Source organism: Xiphophorus hellerii, chromosome 16 (assembly GCF_003331165.1).
Source record: "Xiphophorus hellerii strain 12219 chromosome 16, Xiphophorus_hellerii-4.1, whole genome shotgun sequence".
Classification (NCBI taxonomy): domain Eukaryota; kingdom Metazoa; phylum Chordata; class Actinopteri; order Cyprinodontiformes; family Poeciliidae; genus Xiphophorus; species Xiphophorus hellerii.
Genome location: NC_045687.1, coordinates 8,820,827 through 8,841,426, shown reverse-complemented (window position 1 = coordinate 8,841,426; position 20,600 = coordinate 8,820,827). Strand labels below are relative to the sequence as shown.

Genomic DNA, 20,600 nt, shown 5'->3' with positions numbered 1-20,600 from the left:
AAAACATGTTGAAGCAGTGCTAATGTTACTTGAGCACAATTTTTAGGTACGTTATGGATCTCTGCTCTGGCTATAAACAATGTCAAATGAGACGTAAATCATAAAACATAACAAAACAACAATTCAGCAATACTCCCTCCTGTCCAGTGCGTGGTGCTGTAAAGCAGTTGTAAACTGTGACTTACGCATCTCACATGAAGAAGAAGAAGTAAATCAAGCCTTTCCAGTCTGGCCCGAATGTGTCTCCAAATGAACCTAAAATGTGAGGTAATTCAGTTTCAGCACGGTGTCTAACTCTGACCGTCGTTAGCTGCATGCCATGGCGGAATATCCGTTCCGACTGGACCAAAATATCTCGACCGAAACAGACTGTCACCGTTTCAGGTGTTCGCATTGTTATTGGAGCTAGCATTAGCCTTTCCTAAATTAGCTAAGGCTGCTGTTATTTTATACTTCAGCATAACTGATTCATTGCTGCAGGGCAGAAAGCCGCAAAAACAAGGTAATTCCATTCCAAGTTGCACCATTCCGTAATAGCCGGGCTAATATTTGGATATTATTCTATTAATTATCGCAGTCCTTTACAGTTGTTTTTATATATATAAAAAAGTAATTAACTGTTGTGCGAGTTTTACTGAGACGCATCTCAGGCAAAATGTCCCGTGTATCAACGGTTAAGGTTAGCTAACAGACTCGGAGTTGTCCCAATACTAGCTGGTTTGAGATGTAGCAGCAGGCAGCCAGTGAGCTGACCCTGGTTCAGCACAGCCCGTCTGTCAGAAGGCAAAAGGGAAATCATGTCCTGCAAAGCCGCAACCAAGGACAAAAAGTCGAGCTTCAGCAAGAAGCTGTTCAGGCGAGGCTCTGTGCGCTCCGTGGGCAGCTTTATGAGCAAAGTCCTCCGGACGCTGACAGCCTTATCACACTTTGGATCTGAAGTACAAACCGATGATGACAAGGATGATGGAGGATTCTCCGCGTTCAAATCCGGGAGTAAAGATGTTCCCATGGAGGATGGGGACTTTGGTGGGTTCCTGTCCGGAGAGCGAGTTCCCGGAGTGTCAGGTCTGAAGAACCACGGTAATACCTGCTTCATGAATGCAATCCTGCAGTGCCTGAGTAACACGGAACTCTTCGCCGAGTACCTCGTTTTGGAGCACTACAAAGGCGAGGAGTTAGAGGAGGAAAAGCCGAAAACAAACGGCGTCCATCTGCAGAAGAAATGTCCTCTAGGCAAAGGAGAAGTGACTGAGCAGCTGTCCGGACTGGTGCGGGCTTTGTGGACGTTTGAGTACACACCTCAGCATAGCAGGGACTTCAAGGTAAGAACCAAAACAACACAGTATAAATGGACATTAATGTTGATTTCTCATATTAGAGTATTTCCAATTCTATGTCACCTCTAGCATCTTGGCACTGATTTAGATGTGGATATCTGCTAAACTGAGGCCTCATCAAACAGGCAGAATATATTGTTGGGTAGAGATGCACTGATCAGATGCACTGATCAGTTGCACTGATCAGATGCACTGATCAGATGCACTGATCAGGCTTTTTTTGGGCCAATACTGTGTGCCAATTTTCTTTGGGAGTCTTATCTGTTGATTCTAATTACTTAGAAAAAATAATCAGTCTTTAAAGATAATGGGTTTTTTCAAATGGGTTAGTCATTTCAATTCAATAAAAATGTCTCTAACGTTTGAGGAATTTTTATTAATCTAGAAAATGTGAATTAAAGTTGATGCTATTGAAAATTGTGGTCGTTTTTAGCTTTATCCTTTGGATAAATAATGGGAAGAAAATCCAGTTTATTATTTCACCAAATGATCACCTGTCAGAGCTGATGGCAGAAAATGTGTAATGTCTGATTGGTTGGTTAATGCTGCACTAATTATCAGCATCTAAATTATTAATTCCAAACACTTAGGGTTTATTTGTCAGGAAATTTTACCTTCTTAGCCAGCATTTGCTATGTTATTACTGCACGTGTTAATTTTAAGATGAGGAAATATTTACAACATATTGTGTAGCCCTTATGCTTATCTAAAATAAGGCTGAAAGAAACCCTAGAAATGCGACGTAGATAAAATCGATTTATTCTGAGTATTAAAATTTCAGTGCGTATGCATGATTGTATGTTGGATTGATTTGATTATATATCTCTGTGTATGCATTTATCTGTTTCTATTGTTAAGTTTCCCAAGATGTCATTTGTTGTGAATTAATCTGCTAAAATGAACTATATAATAGTTAGACGGTCAAAGTTAGACACATTCAAATGAATGTTTTAAAGTTTTTGTCAGTTTTTTGTATTGTTGGATTTTGTCCTTTGCTGCAGAATGCTGTGTCAAAAAATGCCACACAGTTTAAAGGGAATGCTCAGCACGATGCTCAAGAGTTTCTGCTGTGGTTGCTGGACAGAGTACATGAAGATCTCAACACTGTCAACCCAAACACCAGGCCTGCTATTAAGGTGAATTGTGAAGTTATTAGAAGGATAATAAGTTGCAGGATGGGCCTGTAATTTAAGTGAGAAATCTGAGACTTTACTCTTGATCTCTGAGCCATCAGATTATATATTTTTTTATTACATTGTTTCTTATTTAATTTTTCTCATTAACTTAAATTGTAGTTGGATCAAATTAGACTCGCCTGACCTTGTGCTTCCACTTGAATTTAGGAATATAAATTGCATCTCAAGGCATCATATGCACCTCACTGACGAGTGTAATTATGACCAGTCAGTCAGGTTAATAAATCATCTCATCTCATTAGCCTCCCATTGAAGAAGATGACCAGAGCATAGAGGGGCCCTCTCCTCCTCTCTCTGCTGGGTCGTTTGTGCAGGAGCTGTTCCAGGCTCAGTATAGGTAGGCTTAATTGATTTAGAGTCTGCTAACACTATCTGTTGATCACATTAAGAGATTTATTTATTTTTTCCCTCACAGGTCTTCTCTTACTTGCCCGCATTGCCAAAAGCAGAGCAACACCTTTGACCCCTTCCTCTGCATCTCCTTACCAATCCCTCTGCCACACACACGGTGAGTTCCTCTTTAAAGCTCTGGCTGTGGATCAACAGGGAGGAATCAGTTTCCAGAGATATGCTTACGGGTCCCTACATGTTCCTAACTATTACCTCTTAACATGGTTGTGTTTTCTTCTTTGAAACTACGCACACCTAAATACACTGCATGCAGTCTCTAAAGCACTTTTGACTTTAGGTCAAACACAGTGTTTGTTCATGCAGGTGTATGTGTTTTAAGAAGCTTACAAGGGTGTGACAATAGTGGAAGTTGGAGTGTGTGTGGCGGTGAAGGGAAGGAAGGAAACCTGTTTTGACAGGAGGGCTGTCAGGCTAAAGGTGCAGGAGCATCAAACGGGTTGAGAAGGAGCATGTGCTCCAGTTTTAAAACAAAGACAATTACGTGTGAGCGGAGAGGGAGGAGAGAGAAGAAGAAAAACAAAAACTACTGTAGGTGAAGCATGTTGTTATGTTGTACTGTAGATCAGCAAGTTTAACCTGTAAGCAGTGCATCTTTTCTCTTTGGTAGTACAGGATGGATGAGTTTACTGTTTTTTTCCCACTTGTTCTAAATTGCAGATTCTTGTCCTTGGTAGAAGTGAAGAAGTAAAAATGTTTAAATGAGAACAAATTTGACCTTCTTAAAAATAGAGAAAATGAGAACGTGTTGAAGGACTTGGCCTTGCAAGGATCAAAAATCTTGTTGACTAGAAATGAAACCCAGATATTACTGTTGAGCGTATCAAACATCTTCTCTTGAATGTGCAGTTATTAAAATAAACTTTGATTATTCTGTTGGAATAATTCAGAAATGATGTGGTTGCCGCATAAGTAAAGGACAAACTACTAATTTATTGTGTCAGAATGTCAGTCTCTATGTGATACTTCATTTTAAATTTACTGATGTGTCAAACTTTTCTTTTTACTTAACAGCGGGCTTAAATGAACTGGTAATTTGCAAATCAATATACATAAAACAATATTTTTTACTTTGTTTTTCTTTCATCAGACCCTTGTATGTGACTGTGGTCTACCAGGGGAAGTACTCTCACTGCATAAGGATTGGAGTTGCTGTTCCTCTCAAAAGTACTGTCTATCGCCTCAGAGACGCTGTGTCACGTGAAACCAAGATCCCAATGGACCAGGTGCTATTCCTGTCTCTGTTCAGGGTCTGACACTGAAAGGCTTTGTTACAGGCACAAGGTGTCGGCTCAGTCAGTGTTTGTCGAACCTGTTCTACCTTCCAGTCAGATAGTAATTCATAAATTTAACTAGTTTTCCCTGAAGCATGAGTTGAAATTGACGGTAGCTGTCAGCAGAAGCATTATGTCGGCTTTCCTTTTACTTTCCCGCAGTTTGTTCTGACTGAAATGTATTACGATGGCTTCCATCGCTCATTTTGCGACGATGACGATGATCTTGATATCATCCAAGAGAGCGATTCCATCTTTGCCTTTGAGACACCAGAGACCTTCAAATTAGAAAACCTACGCACAAAAAGAGGTAAGCTGGAAACAATTTTCAAAAATGGGTTCATAGTGTTTTTTTTTCCTGCTTATAATAAACAATGCAGAAACAGAAACATCAGCGTGCCTTTATTTTGTCACAGGAAGCCTTCTGGCAAATCTAAATCATAACAATTTAAAGTACGGGACAGAAATCAGCAGGACTCCATCCTTCATGCAGGGAGCAGTGACTCCTGTAACTGGATCTCCAAATAAAAACGTAGGGCCAGAAAAGGTTATTCTCCTGGTGTGTAACAGAGCGTGCACTGGCCACCAGGCAAAAAGGTACTGCTATGAAATATGTCAGCGCTTGTAATTTTGGCCAAGTGTCTTCCTAGTTAATCACAGCTATATAATATGTTTTATTAGATTTGGCCTGCCTTTTGTACTGTACATGGAGCGCACTGTGACTTGGGATGCTCTACAAAAAGAGATCCTGGAGAAAATGCGACATCTTTTGAGGCCTGGGGTCTACATTCAGGTAGGGAGATTTTAAATTTCTGCCTGTTACGTTGTGTGTAATCTAATTTAAATATTTTGTCTGTGAATTGACTCTTTTTTTTACAGCAGTGAGATCACAAAGAGCAATATAAAGAAAGTAGAACATCTATTACTTTATTGTTTAGGTTGGACCTTTCAGTCTTCGGGTGGTTGGCGTTGTTGGTATTACCTACCTCCTTCCTCAAGATGAGAGACCACTGTGTCACCCAACGGTTGAAAGGTCAGTTCATATAGTTAATGTCATGTTTCCTAAACTTTTATAGATTGAACCTGTGACATCAAGCGTTAGTTTCATATATAAATTAAGCCTGATTTGGATTCTCCAGGATGTATCTTCTTGTAGTTCATTCGGTCATAGACATACGCCTTCCAAAAAACAATTATAGCAAATATGAAAATTGAGATATATAGAATACACCAATCTTCTCTAGATTTGCTTCTACTCATGTTCTCCCTTAGTTTTATTGCTTTTACGTATTGGGTTAAGTTATGTTGAAAGAGGAATTTGAGTGTTGAGATTCTAGTTTAGCTTGTTTTAATGAACCAGTAAAGCTTGTCACTGTAGTAATCCTTTATATATTGTTGTTGTTACACCATTTGATGTTTAAGTGACATATAATGAATAAAAGGACATTTGGTTCAAACAGTTCTTAACACTGACTTCCCATAACAAAAATATTAATAATATTTTATTATTAGTATGTAGCTGTAGCAATTAAATGTTTGCATTTGAATAAGTTTAAAGTTGAAATTAGACACTTTTATGTCTATTTATCTCTAATTGAAAATTCTGAAGGACAACTAAAAATAAAACGACATGATTTTAGCAGTTAAGCACAATATGGTTTTTACAGGAACGAGTCAGAGGACAAAATGGGTGAAACAGGAGTCTGAATTGTAAAAAAAAAAAATGCCACTGACCTTTTTTTTTAATTGCAGAGCGTACAAGTCCTGTGGACAAGGGGGACCTCCACATGTGAAGATTGTGGTCGAGTGGGACAAGGAAACCAAGGACTAGTGAGTTAAAACACAGTTGAATTAACAAAGTTAATGCTGAGTGCTAAACGCCATAAAAAGAAAGATCCTGTAATGCAGCACACTATTTAGAAATGTTAAAAAGATTGTATTATTTAAATCGAAAACCTTCGGTCAGTGAATAACATCTCTTGTAGTGCAGAATATTTTGCAGGTCAACAACAATTTATAAAAGTCATGGAGACCTAATCTGACAACTTTGATCAGAATTTCTGACAATGTTTTTGCTTTCAAAATAACCTCAAATCAGATTCAGTCTCCTTTGAGCTCTTGAAAGTTTCTACTTTGGTACTGCCTTTCACAATTGTCTGATTTTGAAAATATAAACCAGATTTTTCTTAGAACTGATGTTCTGCAGTTGAAAAAGCTTTCTTTTAACCAATCACCAATGATGAAGTTCCTCCTACCCAATCAGATGAATCATCTTTTTTATGTCATGCCAGCCAAACTATCCTGGTTCATTAGTGCACATGCCTCTTCTTTTTTTACTCAGTCACTATTTTTTACATTTATGTGGATCAGGATTCTTTTGTGGACAGCCGTTAAATTTTGTTCTAGAAGAGTCCTCTGAGTTGTGTTTATTTGGTCATTTTGAGGAAGTGATAAACTCAAACTGATTACTGTCACATTTATTGGTGTTAACCTGCAATACAGTATCAAAATATACTCTCATAATAATATCAACAAAAACAGAAGGTATTTGAAGAAATCAAGGGCTCATTTTGATCATACGTTTTCTGTTTTCTGCAGTCTGTTCGGCCACACTGAGGAGGAGTATATTCCAGATGCTGAGAGCGTCTATCTGCACAGGCAGCAGCATCATCAGCCCCAGGCCTGCACCCTCGCTCAGTGCTTTCAGCTCTACACTAAAGAGGAGCAGGTACCAACCAGCAGACAAATATGCTTTCACTCAGTAGTTTCCCATGAAAAGAATATAACCTAAATTTGCCTTGGCAATAGCAGTTTGAAAAAATCCCGACTTTTGTTTTTGTTTTGCAGTTTAAAAATTTCTCCAAACACCCAAAAGCTATTCTGTTCTAACAGTTTAACGGCATGTAACTGCTAATGCTATGTTTCATATAGACTAAAAATCCTAAGCTTAGTCAAATGCCTCCATTGTGGTTTAACTTGCCTTGAACTGCTCTCGTGGAAAGTAGAGAAAAGGGTGGAAATGTGGGCCTCATCCTGTGTGGAGCTTATTTTAAAAGCAATGTGGTTGAAACTTGTTCTTCTTTTTGGACTGCGTGCGTGCGTGTGTGGGTGTGTGTGTGTGTGTTTTAGCTGGCTCCAGACGATGCCTGGCGCTGTCCCCACTGCAAGCAGCTGCAGCAGGGCCGGATAAAGCTCAGCTTGTGGACGCTGCCGGATGTGCTTATACTGCATCTCAAGAGATTTCGACAGGTATTTGAGCTTAAGTGATTACTAAATAAACTTAAAACAGTTTTTAAGCATATAATCACATCCTAATAAATTTGAAAATTATTTAAAAACATAATTTATTTCAGTAATTAATTAAATTTATTCATGGTGATCTTGATTGCTTGCAGGTAGTTCAAACTAAAAATTGAGTATCCCAGAAAATTAAAATGTTTCAAAAAATCTATAAAAAAGGATTTGGTTTATCTAAAGGTTTTCTATCGTCTACTCAAGTATAGACAAGACTGCTGATTTGTCAGAAGTTTTCAGTCATTGAGACCCTCCGTTAGGGGACCATAAGCCATGAAAAATCATTGCTGCGGAAGTTGGTTGTTGAAGCATATAAGTGGTTATTATGCATAAGCTGAGTGGAAGGAAAAAGTGTTGTAGTAAATCACATAACCTGTTTGAGAATGTATGAAGGACAGTCCAAGAAGATGATGAGAAACACCAGAACCAACAATGCAGATAAGCACTGATGCAGTAATTCATGCAGCACAACCAAATTTGAGTGCAAAATGTGTCCAATTTGTCCAAATTTGAGTCCAAAATATGTCAAAAAATTGACATATTTTTTAGGCTAACTTTATGTAATAAGGTTTTTATTGGTCCTATGGTGATAAAATTTTGTGAAAAAACAAAATTTAACAGAAATAAATGTTTGAAATACATCACTGTGTTTAGTTAATCCCTATATTACACAAGTCACACTTTTGAAAATAGATTTCTGAAAAAAAACAAAAAAAGCTTTTCAATCTAACCTGCTTCTGGATCGCGATCGGTTTTTGAATTCAGGAAGGAGACCGGAGGGTGAAGATGCAGAACATGGTGAGGTTCCCACTGATGGGGATGGACATGGCACCACATGTGGTCAAGAGAAGCCAGAGCAGCTGGAGTTTACCGTCTCACTGGTCGCCATGGAGACGGTCCTACGGCCTTGGAAGGAACCCTGATGACTACCTTTATGACCTTTATGCTGTTTGCAACCATCATGGCAATATGCATGGAGGACACTACACTGGTGAAGCGCATAGTTGAAGCATTTTTAAACAATGTTCATGTTTCAAGATCTGAATGAATGGGTTTGATTGTTAATTTGAATCTGTTTTATTCTTGTTCTGTGTTCTCAGCTTACTGCAAAAACTCTGTTGATGGTCAGTGGTACTGCTTCGATGACAGTGAGGTGACGCCAATTTCTGATGATGCTGTGTGTCAGCAAACGGCCTACATACTGTTTTATCAGAGAAGAACCGCAATTCCCTCTTGGTCTGCCAACAGCTCTGTTGCTGGTCAGCATCCTTTCTATACTGTTTTTATGCAAACTTAACCCAATGATCATGTTTCGACAAAATTGCTTGAGAACTCTCTTTGTACTGGAGCTTGAGTTTTGATCTGTGGTTGAATCCCCCTTTGTCTGTCACACAGGCTCCACTAGCTCATCACTGTGCGACCATTGGATCAATAGGTTACCTGGAAGCAGGCCTGCCAGTTTGGCCTCTGGAGCTTCATCCAGACGTACCTCGCTTGCTTCACTGGCTGAGTCAGTGGAGTTTCCTGCAGAACGTAATGAGGATGATGGTGAGGATAGACCTTCATTTATAGTGTTTGAAATTGCATGGGAAATAGTCATTTCAACCACATTCATCTGACTGTACCTTCCCATATTAATGTTGAGTGAATCACAAAGCTAAAGAAGCCTACAACCAGAAATTAAATAAGGCTAAATAAAAACTATAATTTTTTTTCTTTTCTTGTAATCAAGCTGCTACAAACTCTCCCCCCCAAAAAAATTTTCTAATGAAATATTACTTAGACGTTTCTGTATGTACCACGTAACGTTTTTTAGACGTTACATGGTTGATAGGAACAAATTCAGTAATTCTGTGCCTCTCTGCAATATATATGATAAATAAATGTCTGTTATGATTTATGTCCATGTCAGTTTATTGATTCAGTTGGCAACCACAATTTTTATGAGTTGCAAAACCTGTTTTCATGTCCGTTATTACTAGATTGCCTCAATTTAATAAAATACACATTATTATCATGTCCTACTTTTGTAAACCACATATTATTCTGATATTACAAGTGGGCATTTACTGTATTGTTTATCACTTATGAAAATTTCTTATCATAATAAACCTTTTGATTTATTGTTGTCTTGATAAATTTCCATTAATGATGTAAACAAAAACAATACTGACATTATCAGGAATGTTATTTTTACTATTTTTTCCACTGTTTCACAAATAATAGTAAATTTCAAAATCTAATTAAACGTAGTGACTTTGCATAGTTTGTTGACGTAAATTACATTTCTTATCGAAGAAGCCAATTTAAAATGGGAAAATCTTTCAAGAATAGTATTTGTGTTTGTCACGCTGTCATTGTTAAGCCTTACAGTTACTTAATAAAGACATGATACATAGTTTTTCATCATGATTTTTATTATCACAATAGTACCACAAAATATTGTGATAAAATTCTAAGTCCATATCGTCCACCCCTGTTTGATGTTCACTCATTTAGTTTAAGGAAAAACAAAAATCTTTTTAGCTTAATAAAAGAATCTCTAAAACCTTTGCTGTTTTTAGGAGGATTTTCTGTCCGCCCATTTGTGAGAAGCATCCAACGACAGAGCTTGTCCTCCAGGTCATCTATTGCCAGCCCTTTGGCCTTCAGTGACAGTGGAATGAAGCCGTCTTGGTCTCTCTCTGCCAAGCTCCAGATGAGATCCAACTCACCCTCACGCTTCTCCTTAGACTCTCGGTGTTCTCCTCCTCTGGAGAGGATAGGAGAGGCAGGCGACGATAAGGTATCCACGTCCTGTTTTGGCAGCTACAGTCGACATGAACGGTACTTTGGCAGCAGGACTCCGTTGTCTATGATGGAAAGCAACTTCGGTGAAGACAGCAATAAAAGGTTTGTAGACATGATGTACTGCAGGGCTCCCACCCCAGTGGAAAAGAAGAGCAACAAAAATGACACAACTGAAAACAACAATGAGATCACAGCTATAGACCAAAACATACAACCCACTCAAGCAACCCCCTCCAAAGAGCAAAAAAGAAAAAGTAGCATTGGAGGATTTACCCTGAAGTCCGAAAGCACAGGCTCCATCAAGAGCTCCAGCAAAACAGAGTTGGAGAAAACCTCCAAAAAACGTCTTTGCTCAATTAATAAGAACCCAGCCTCCGATGCGTCTTCCAGTTCACCGGCAAAAGGCAAGAAGCTGAGCAGCACGAAGGAGAAGACTGTAAACACGAAGAAAAGCACCTTGACACCCAGTGGAACGCCCTCTAAAACGAAGGAATCAAATAAAACTCCTGAGGCGACTCCACAACGTAAACCTTCCCTCTGCTCCACACCTCAGTCTTCAGCTTCTCCCTCTCCAACTGCGAAGAAGAACTCAAGCATTACTGAGAAGGGCTCAACGAGCTGCCGGAAACGACTGATGGAAAGGAGTTACAGCAGAGATTCTATGCACACCAGCCCCCTCGTTGACAGCCATCGGAGCAGCTGTGTGTCCCGTAGTTCACTTCCCAAGAATGGGGACAGTAGTCGGCTTGAGAGGAGGTCTGTAAGGAGTTCCAGCAGCAGTTCTTCAGTCACTAGCCTGCGCTCACCAAGTGTATCCACCAGAGACTTGCAACGGAGTAGCAAATCAGAGGAGAAAGGCTTGTCTTTCTTCAAGAGTGCCCTCCGACAGAGAGAAAGTCGCCGGTCGGCCGATTTAGGAAAAAGCGCATTGCTTACCAAAAAGGCTTCAGAGAGGACATGCAAGCAGAACGGACAAGCTAAGGAGGTAGACGGTGATGGTCAAAAGACTGGAGAAGCTGGGTCCTTGAAAACGTCTAAAGAAACTCTGGGAGGCGAGTCAAACTCAGACAAGCAGGAGTCTTCCAAGCCCCCCAGCTCTCTTAGTCGTACTCTACTAGGAAAGTCCAAGTCTTCCTCATCCGATGTAAGTAGCAAGTCTCGTACAGATGGGAAGAAACCTCTAGAAAAGATGGCATCTTCTCGAAAGCTGTCATCAAGCATGCAATCTCCTGCACGAACAACACAGAGGCCTCAGTGATACATCGGTAGTAGTAATGAGAAATAGAACAATGCAGCTATTTACGTTGTGCCTGGGTTTCAGTTAGCATCAGATGTATTTGAGACACACTTTTTGGTGTTATGGTTTTGTACGTCAGCCCTAAAGTCTTTGGCTTTGAAATTTCCCTGTTTAAGATATTTCTTTTTTGTTTTTTTATTAAAGTAAAAGCATTCTATCATCTGCATATAAGAGTTCATGGCACTTGCCTGACATGCTAACAGTATTTTTCCAGCCTTTGATGCTTATGTTATGAATGTCTTCTGTAAATATTCAAAAGTCAGTGGCAAAGAAAACAAAACCATGACATCAAAATTAGCCTATGGTACCAGTTCCCAGGTATTTCATAGTTCAGAAAGAACGTTTTAAGAGTTTCATTCTGAAATAATTCTTTAAAAATTTTATTTTTTGTGAATTGCTGTGAGCCTCTGCTTTTCTCACCTCTCTTCATGCTGTCTACACATTTATTAATATAAATCCTAAGTTTTTAAATTGGAAGCAGTGGAGGAAAATGCATGCCATATTTACTTCTAAAGATACACTAACATTTTTGAAAGCTTTTGGCATTGATGCATAGGAGCAACAGCAAATGAGTCTTTATTTTGAATATTAAAAAGATTAAAGTGAATGTTGGCTCTAGACCAAAAATGGAAATATTCAAAATTACTCTCTAAAAGAGGTTTTGCAAAATTTTGAAACTTTTTTTTTTTTTTTTTATAGAGTACTGTTTTGATAAAAGTTTTTTTTTTTTAAGTAAAAATGTATTTAGGTCCTTATGTAAAAAAAGAAAAAATTTGATTTTTTGAAAGGAAAACCCTTTAAAATTAAAGTTTATACATATATATTGATTTATCTATAAAACTGTAGACATAACATAAATTGTATCTGTTTTCCCCCTCTATGAGCAAGATAAGAAATGATCTTAAGCGCCTTTCAATGCTGCACATGGAACAAAATATTGCCTTTTGGCAAAATAGTCTTTTACTGTAAGTGTCACCTATAGGAATGTTGTTCAATAGCACTTTGTATAGATAAAAACATAGGAAAATTATTATATAATAGTTGGTTAAATATTATAGGGTGTATTGTAAAGTAGAGTAAGGAGCCTTAGACTTAAAATGGTAAAAGGGTACATTCATCTCAATGTTGCAGGGGTCATCCTACCATAAGAAATATTTCATTTAATGCACCTGGTGCTGTAACAGACCACTGCTTCAGTAGCACTGACAGTTTTTTTTTTTTAAATAATGACGTTAAGAACTATAACCACAATTTTAACGAGTTACAGAGCTACAGAGCTTTTGGTGTTTGTATCATAACCTTTGGTACCTCATTCAAGATATTATCTTTAGCAACATTTTGTCTTCTGAAGCCTGAATCACATTATTGGTAAAGAGCCATTTACTTAGCTAAATAACTCAACAGATGTTGTCTGGGAGTAGTTGTCAATGTGTGGACATGAATGCTGAACTTTCTGATCTGATCTACCAGACAGTGCAAGACAGTTTTACTTTAAAAAAAAAAAACATGAAACAAATCAATGTGTAAGTTCGGTGCTTGTCGTCCGGCTTGCCGGGTTTATTTTCGATTGTAACTGTAGCTTGGTCATTGTTAAACTGCCACCTCTACTGGCAATATTCACACATCAGATACCAGCAGAGACTTTGTTTTCAAAGATTTAAATGTCTGTAAAGGATCAGAATTTAAATCTCAAATATTTTTATTTCTATTTTAGATATGCAGGAGACAGTTTCTGTAGCATTTGTCAAGTTTACAATGGTTCTCGGGTTGTTTGAGAAAATGCCACCTTATTGAACCTGACTGCCTTATTTAAATGGTCTGTATGAAATGTGTCTGTCAAAACGTTACATACTTGGCTATATCGGTCTATTAAAAGTCTCTCTAACCCTGAATCGGTATTTATCAATCTTAAGTTTTAAAAGAACTGTTGCATGATGCACCAAGATCAGGTTGGAAAGTGTAGAATTCTGCATCTAAACTGGCAAATAAAATTATTGAATCAAATACATTGTTCATGTGATAGACAGAATTTATCAGTAATAATGTTTCATAAAACAAAGGAAATAGGCTTGAATCTAAAAACTAGACACACCTACTTTGTGACCATTAAAACACAACAAACACATTTTTAACTATGTTTTACTTCCGGTAGGTACGTTTCTTTAACGTGTTTCTCCAATACTGAAAAGTACAGTCATACATTTGGATATGACATCATCCTCGGTTGATGCCTGCTCATTTCTGTCACAGACCATAAAAATAAAAGGCAGCATGTTTAGATAATGTGGTGTTGCTGTAGCTGCTCTATTTACCTAATCTATCAGGAACATGTGCATGGCATTCGAATCAGAGGAGTCAATTTTTTTGATTCATTTTGCTTTGTCTTTCTGTAAAGTCAGTAACTGCTGGTATACATTTCAGAAATGGCTCATTCCATCCTTCATGTTTGTGTTTCCAGCCATGTCCAAGTTCATGTAGCCATAAAGCGGTGTGGTGTCCTTTTACTTACAAAGCTTTTTTATATTTTCTATTAGGGTTGAAGGTTGCTGTTAGACAATCTGATAAAAAACAGAAAATGTTAATACTTTATTAAGAATATGTAAATATAAATCATCTCTTTTGGGCACATCATCTTCCTAAAACATTCTAGAGTTTCTGGGACCCTATAAAGACAGGTGGCATGTTCCACTGTTTCTCATCTGTTTGTATCACCACTACATTTCTGACAGTTTCTTTAAACATGCAATACTTAGAGATCTGACTGGTTAGGACTTATAGTTTAGTATTAAACATCAGGCAGCTAACTCTTTGGAAATAGTCAGGTTTTCACCTGAGATGCAACTTAATAAATTGGAATGTTACTGAAAGATTAAAATTATTTCTGTAATTCAGTTTAAAAAGAACTGTTAATTAAATAAGGCTTACAGTTAATAAAGTCAAAATTCAGTTTCTCAGGAAATTGACATACTGCACTCTTTTGCTGCAATCTCAGACCTTAATTTTCTAATTTTCTGGCTGCAGATGTGTGCGATGACTATTTATGCTCCAGTGCTAGCTGCACGCCACACATTGTGATTCACCCCACAACAAATCAATGACCTTTTGATTCACAGTCCTCTCAAATCTACAGTTACCTTTCTTGATTCTGCCATATTTACTACCACACTTTTTTTCTTCCACTCCACTTTCTTTTGGTATGAGATAAAGCACTGTGTGAACAGGCAGCTTCCTTAACAGGAATTTTTTGTGGCTGATGCATGAAATAGAAATAGACAGCGACTGTTGTAAAGCAGTTATCCCTAATAAGACAATGCACCTGTAGTAAAAACTCAATTTAATGGTCCTATGTGATATTTATATTTTTTGAGAAACTGAATTTATGGTTTCCATGAGCTGTAATCCAGAATCACCTAGGTAACAAAAATAAACACCTGAAATATATCACTCAGTGGGTAATTTCTATATTTGAGTTGAATGGCTGTTTCGATTTTTAAATTTATGTATCAAAGCTGCTTCCAAATGTTCAAGAGAGATAAAAATTGTACTAAAGCAAACAAATACAATTTGGGATTTACTTCTTATAATTTTAATATCCAGATGCTGGATTATGTGAGATAAAAAAATTATAAAAATGTGCACAATCAAATAATTAACCAATTCTTATTCCAGTTGAAAACATTAAAGCTGAATCACAATCTTCACATGAATCTTCTTTGTCTATTGTTCTGCACTGCAGTGCATGTCTTTTTTTTCCTTTGCTGTTTCCTGTAAACTTGTCATTGTACAGACTAGAATGATTAATGAATGCAGTATTGCATGAAAACACTAATGCATGTATTTTAAATCAACTATGCAAGAGTGCAGCTGTGTAACATAGATTGCAATGCATGGCTGGTATATCCCATTGCTTTATTTGCACACCTTTACGATATTTCAGAACTATACAACACAGAATATTTCATTTTGCTGTAAAGTGTTTCGAGTCATCTAATTTCTTCCATGTTGACATTCTCTAATCTTTATGGGTGCTCCCACTAGTTTGGTGGGTTTTTTGTCATTGTTGTTTCACATTTATCGTTGTACACCAGCAGAGATAATACTATGGATGCGAAAATCTATATGTGGTTACTATGTCGACTCATTATCTATGACTGTATATTGTGAAAGCCTCTCATTACTTTACTTCAGTGGGGGGAAAAAAGTGTGTGAACCCCTGTTGCCATTTTCTCAGCTGCATCCAAGGTGTGGTCAGTCTTGAATACATATAATAAAAAATATTAATGTAGCTACATGCAATAAATAGAAATAGTAAATTTAGTTTTGTAATACAGTACATAAATATGACATTATTTTTTTTAGTTTCGTATTTATCAGACAGTCATTTCGGTCATGCTGATTTTATTTTTTTATTCATTCAAATTTTTAAAAAGGCAGTTTTACAGATGACTCTTTTTTTATGGCTTGTGAACTTTTGTTAATTGAATATTTAGCCAGCCATGCTGCAGGAGCAAACATCTCCCTCTATTAAGATAAAATAGCATGTTACATGTTCAGATATGCATTTTGCTGCTAAACTGAAGCTGCATTGAACCTTGAAACTAAGGTAGCTGCATTTTACATTTGAGTTACACACTTCATTTCTGCAGGTTCTGTGGCACTTCAAATATATTCCCTCAAGTAGAGCTTCGAAGTTTAAAAGGCTTGCAGTGCTTTGAAATGGATTTTCGAGGCATTTTTCAAATGTAAGCACTACAAATGTACTAAAACTGATCGCTAGCCTTAAGCAGTCACATGTAATAGTTATGTATCTTTGGATGATGCAGAATTTAGAAAGCTGTGTAATGAAATGTCTCGAGTGTCATTTTTTTTGTTAAGCTAGAAAATCATTCTGGATACACAAAATGTTTTGTTTTTTTTACATTTTTATATAATCCACAAGCTGTTTTGTAAAATTAAATGTGTTGCAAATGTTGTTTACTTTTTAAGTTTGAGAATAGTTTATTCCTTTTTATCACATCGACAGCTGCATTTTCTGATTCTTGTTATACATTACAGCCTCTATTCCACAATATGCCTGTACATTTTTTTTGTTAAACTGTTTGGTTATTTAGTTGTTTTGAACTCATAAGTCTTTTGAATTTAATTTATTTTTTAATTTTGTTTTTTCTGTCATGTGCACTTTTATATTTGTTTCATCCAAATGGACAAGTGTGTACATACTTCCATGCAAGTACAAAATTAAACTTCTCATTAAAATGTTGAGTGTTTGGACTTCTTTTTAAAATGTTTTTGTAACTACACTATGTTCCCCCACCAGGTGGCGCTTTTGTCAAGCAAACTAGCCACTTATGTTACTGTAGGTAGGATATTGTTGATTAGTTAACATTACTGCTGAAGACAACAGCTGTCTCAATGTATTACATTTTATTGAGGTTACACTTTGCTACTTTAACCAGTGTTTGTCTCTCATGTCACTAAATCTACTTTACTGGCATGAAGTACATCATGGACTCCAACATCCCCCACAGCATGCGGTTTAAAGCCCGAAGTGTTTGTACAAGCGGTGCATAAGCACATAAATATACGGCTTATTGTGTTCTTGTTGCAGATACTGTGTGTAATCTGAGATATCAACACTCAGCAACACACAAAAGGCTCTAAATTTGTGAACCGGGTTGTTATTTCAGGCTTTTACTGGTCACGCAATATAGAGGTGCAGGAGTGAGGATGTGCAGATGCAAGCATGTCTGAGCTTAGCTTTTCTCTGAGAAGAGAATAATAATTGAACACCTTTATCTTTCTGGTTGGAAAAAAGAAATCACAGTTGGGAAGTATTGTTTTATTATATTGACATATAGGATTTGGAGATAATATCGCTATTCCTGTGGTTCGTCAGTGTGGAATGAAAAAAACAGAGAGCTGTGTTAGAAATGAAATCTGCTGTAGATTTCTTTTGACAAGTTGTAGTACAGGAAGCCTGGGTAAGCTTTTTTATTATTATTATTTGAATTATTAAAACATTCCTTCAACAAAATGTGCCTCAAATTCTTGAGAACTTAAAGTGAATTCAGAAAGTTTTACACAAGATATTTCTGGTTCAAAAAGTGAATAAAAAATACTATGACTTTAGATTGCTTTTGGTTTCAATATTTTTTATTTGAATGGTATCACTGTGAAACTGCTATACATCGCATATCTGATAAATATCCTCTAACTATGATTTTTAAAGAACTGATTAGAATTTTTATGCATGAAATAAGAATTTGACCACCAGTCAATTTAAAAAGAACTTCAAAAACGTGTTGGTCGATCTTTAAGAAGCCTTCCTTTCCTCCACTCATTACCTCTAGTAATTGTACCTGTTTGAACTTACCAGTATAAGACACACGTGTCCACACAAGTAGACTTTTAAGTACAGAAGAGGTAATTGTGTTACACAGTCATTTACAGCAGGTGGCGGTATGCACCTTGAAGTTGCTTGCGGTCCGCCGTAATGGAAAAGAAGAAGACTTTTGTTCCGCAGTCCTTGGACAGCCCATGCAGATCCAACTGCAGATCTACATAACTGTAGTGTAGATAAGCTACAGGACAATTAGCAAACAGCTTGGTGACAAATGAAAACAACAGTTAGCGTAATTATTAGAAAATGGAAGAAATTCAGAATGACATGTACGTCTCTCAGACTGGGGCTCGTGGAGCATCATTGACCATGAGAAAGATGAGATAGCAACTCAAAGCTACACAGGAGGTGCTGGGATATTTTTTTTTTATCACAGTATGGATTAAAAATCATGCAGCAAGTACTTCCTGCTTAAGCCATGTTAGGCTAGTGTACCAGTGACCATCTGGAGGATCCGTAGGACGCATGGAAGAAGGTCCTGTGGCCAGATGAGGCCAAAATAGAACGGTTTGGTATGAACTCCATTTATCACGTATAAAGGAAAAAGGATGAGTAAAATCCCAAGACGCTTATCCCAAGTGTGAGACATGGGGATGGAAACATCACGCTATGAGCTGCTTTTCTGTTAAGGGAACTGGATGACTGCACCTTATTGAGAAGATGATGGCTGGGGCGATATGTCTTAAGATTTTTGGCCAACAGCCTCTCTCCCTGAGTAAGAAGATTAAAGACAGGTCATAGCTGAGTCTTCCAGTATGGCAATAACCTGAAACACACAGTCAGGGCAACCAGTGGACAACCGGTTAAGCATTTCAAGGTCCTAGAGCACAGGTGTCAAACTCCAGTCCTCGAGGGCCGCAGTCCTGCAGTTTTTAGATGTGCCACAGGTACAAAACACTGGAATGAAATGGCTACATTTCCTCCTCCTTGTGTAGATCAGTTCTCCAGAGCCTTGCTAATGACCTAATTATTCTATTCAGGTGTGGTGCAGCAGAGGCACATCTAAAAGTTGCAGGACACCGGCCCTTGAGGACTGGAGTTTGACACCCCTGTCCTAGAGGGACCGCTCTGAACCCAATAGAAAATCTTTGGAAGGAGCTGAAGCCCTGTGTTTCCCAGCATTAGCCCTGAAACCTAAAAGATCTGGATAATATCTGTATGGAGTAGTGGGCCAAAAACCCTCTGTGTGCAAACCCAGTTAAGAACGACAGGAAACGTTCCACATCTTTAAGTGACTCTGTAATGATCAAATATTAACTTTGCTTTTTATTAGCTTTCTATGGTATCAAATAGTTATTTCATGAAATAAAACCCAAAAAAGATTTTAAGGATCATAAAATATGTATTTTTTGTAGATTCTGTCTCTCGCAGTTGAGGTGCACTTATTATAATTACGGACCGCTCTGTTCTTTGTGAGGAAACTTGTAAAAGTGTTTCCCTACAATTTTACAAGTTTATTAACTCCACTGTAGTTTTCCAGTTGATAATGTTTACTATGGAGATGAGCTCAAAATGAAAATATTGTAGAAAGTTGACATGGAGCAAATTTTCTTAATGTTTTTGGGACTGATTAGTTGACATGTTAACATGTGACAATACATAATCCTTGTAATGCATGAATATCATCTGCAGCCTACAATTATTTTTATTTTTTATATCCGTTAATGTATGCTTAGAGTTTCATTAAATGGGATGAAATTGTTGATCAGATATTAAGAAAATCACAATGTGCAATACTTATTTAAATTGTTCACTGTAGAACCATTTTCATGAATTTATTTGACTTTTATAGTTTTTGCAACAGCTGTGTTTGCTGTCCTTTTGATGTATCTTTGCTTCAGTCTCTCTCTTGTCGTCAGCCTGTTTATTTATGTTATGAATTAGACCACCCAGACAACCTGGCTAAGATCCACCATCAGCACCAGATGCCATTATGCTCGTATTTGCCAGTGCTTTCAAGTGCATTCAAACCAGTATCTGCCTCCTCTCTCATGATCGGTTAAGTCCCCAGTGGTATGGTGGAGTTACTCTGACAATCTGCCTATGGTTTTATCTCCTTTGTCCCCTCTTTTGACTCCACCCTGTAGAGTGCAAAGAAATCAATAAAAATTGATTTTACAAGGCAGGAAAAGGAGGTTAGAATTCAGGGGAAGGTCCAGGGGAAGACAGAGACAGAGAGGCACTAGCCGAGAGGTGAAAGACCCCAAGCATAATACGTATGTGCTGGCACGGATAAAGGTCAACAACATGAACCTGTCTGTAACAACAGATTATTAGCTGTCTTACGCTCATAGTGGCGAGATCTTATAAAAAAAGGAGAATAATGGCAGGTGTAAACAAAAAATAAAAAATGTGTAAAACGGCAAGTGCCAGAGCTACTTGAAGAAAAGAAAAAATAAACAGGTTTTCTGCACGTTTAGCTCATAAAAGCTTCTTCTTGTTTAATTTCTGCTTCAAGTTAGGAATAATTTATAAGAACTCGTGAATTTTTCTGCCAAATAATATACATCTAGAGGAGCCTGCTTTACTTTCACACTGCTTGTTTATTAGTTGTTTTTTTTTTCACTGTCAACCTTCAGAGAGATATGTTCAAAGGAGGGTAAA

The 20,600-nt window shown here is 37.5% G+C and overlaps 1 protein-coding gene across 1 annotated transcript; it reads left to right on the top strand.

The window, feature by feature from the left end:
- Positions 1-187: 187 nt before the first annotated feature.
- usp31 (ubiquitin specific peptidase 31) lies at positions 188-16,856 on the top strand. Its single transcript, XM_032587121.1, has 16 exons — positions 188-1,322; positions 2,339-2,473; positions 2,776-2,870; positions 2,949-3,041; positions 4,032-4,167; positions 4,378-4,525; positions 4,632-4,812; positions 4,897-5,008; positions 5,154-5,248; positions 5,968-6,045; positions 6,814-6,943; positions 7,345-7,464; positions 8,275-8,500; positions 8,610-8,768; positions 8,905-9,057; positions 10,074-16,856. The coding sequence occupies exons 1-16, from the start codon at positions 798-800 to the stop codon at positions 11,555-11,557; spliced, it is 3,870 nt and encodes a 1,289-aa protein (XP_032443012.1). The 5' UTR covers positions 188-797; the 3' UTR covers positions 11,558-16,856.
- The last annotated feature ends 3,744 nt before the right edge of the window (positions 16,857-20,600 follow it).

Coding starts and splice junctions, on each gene's coding strand:
- usp31 (XM_032587121.1), top strand. CDS start 798: ATGTCCTGCAAAGCCGCAACCAAGGACAAAAAGTCGAGCTTCAGCAAG. Junction 4,526..4,631: donor AAACCTACGCACAAAAAGAG/GTAAGCTGGAAA, acceptor ATTTTGTCACAG/GAAGCCTTCTGGCAAATCTA. Junction 6,944..7,344: donor TCTACACTAAAGAGGAGCAG/GTACCAACCAGC, acceptor TGTGTGTTTTAG/CTGGCTCCAGACGATGCCTG.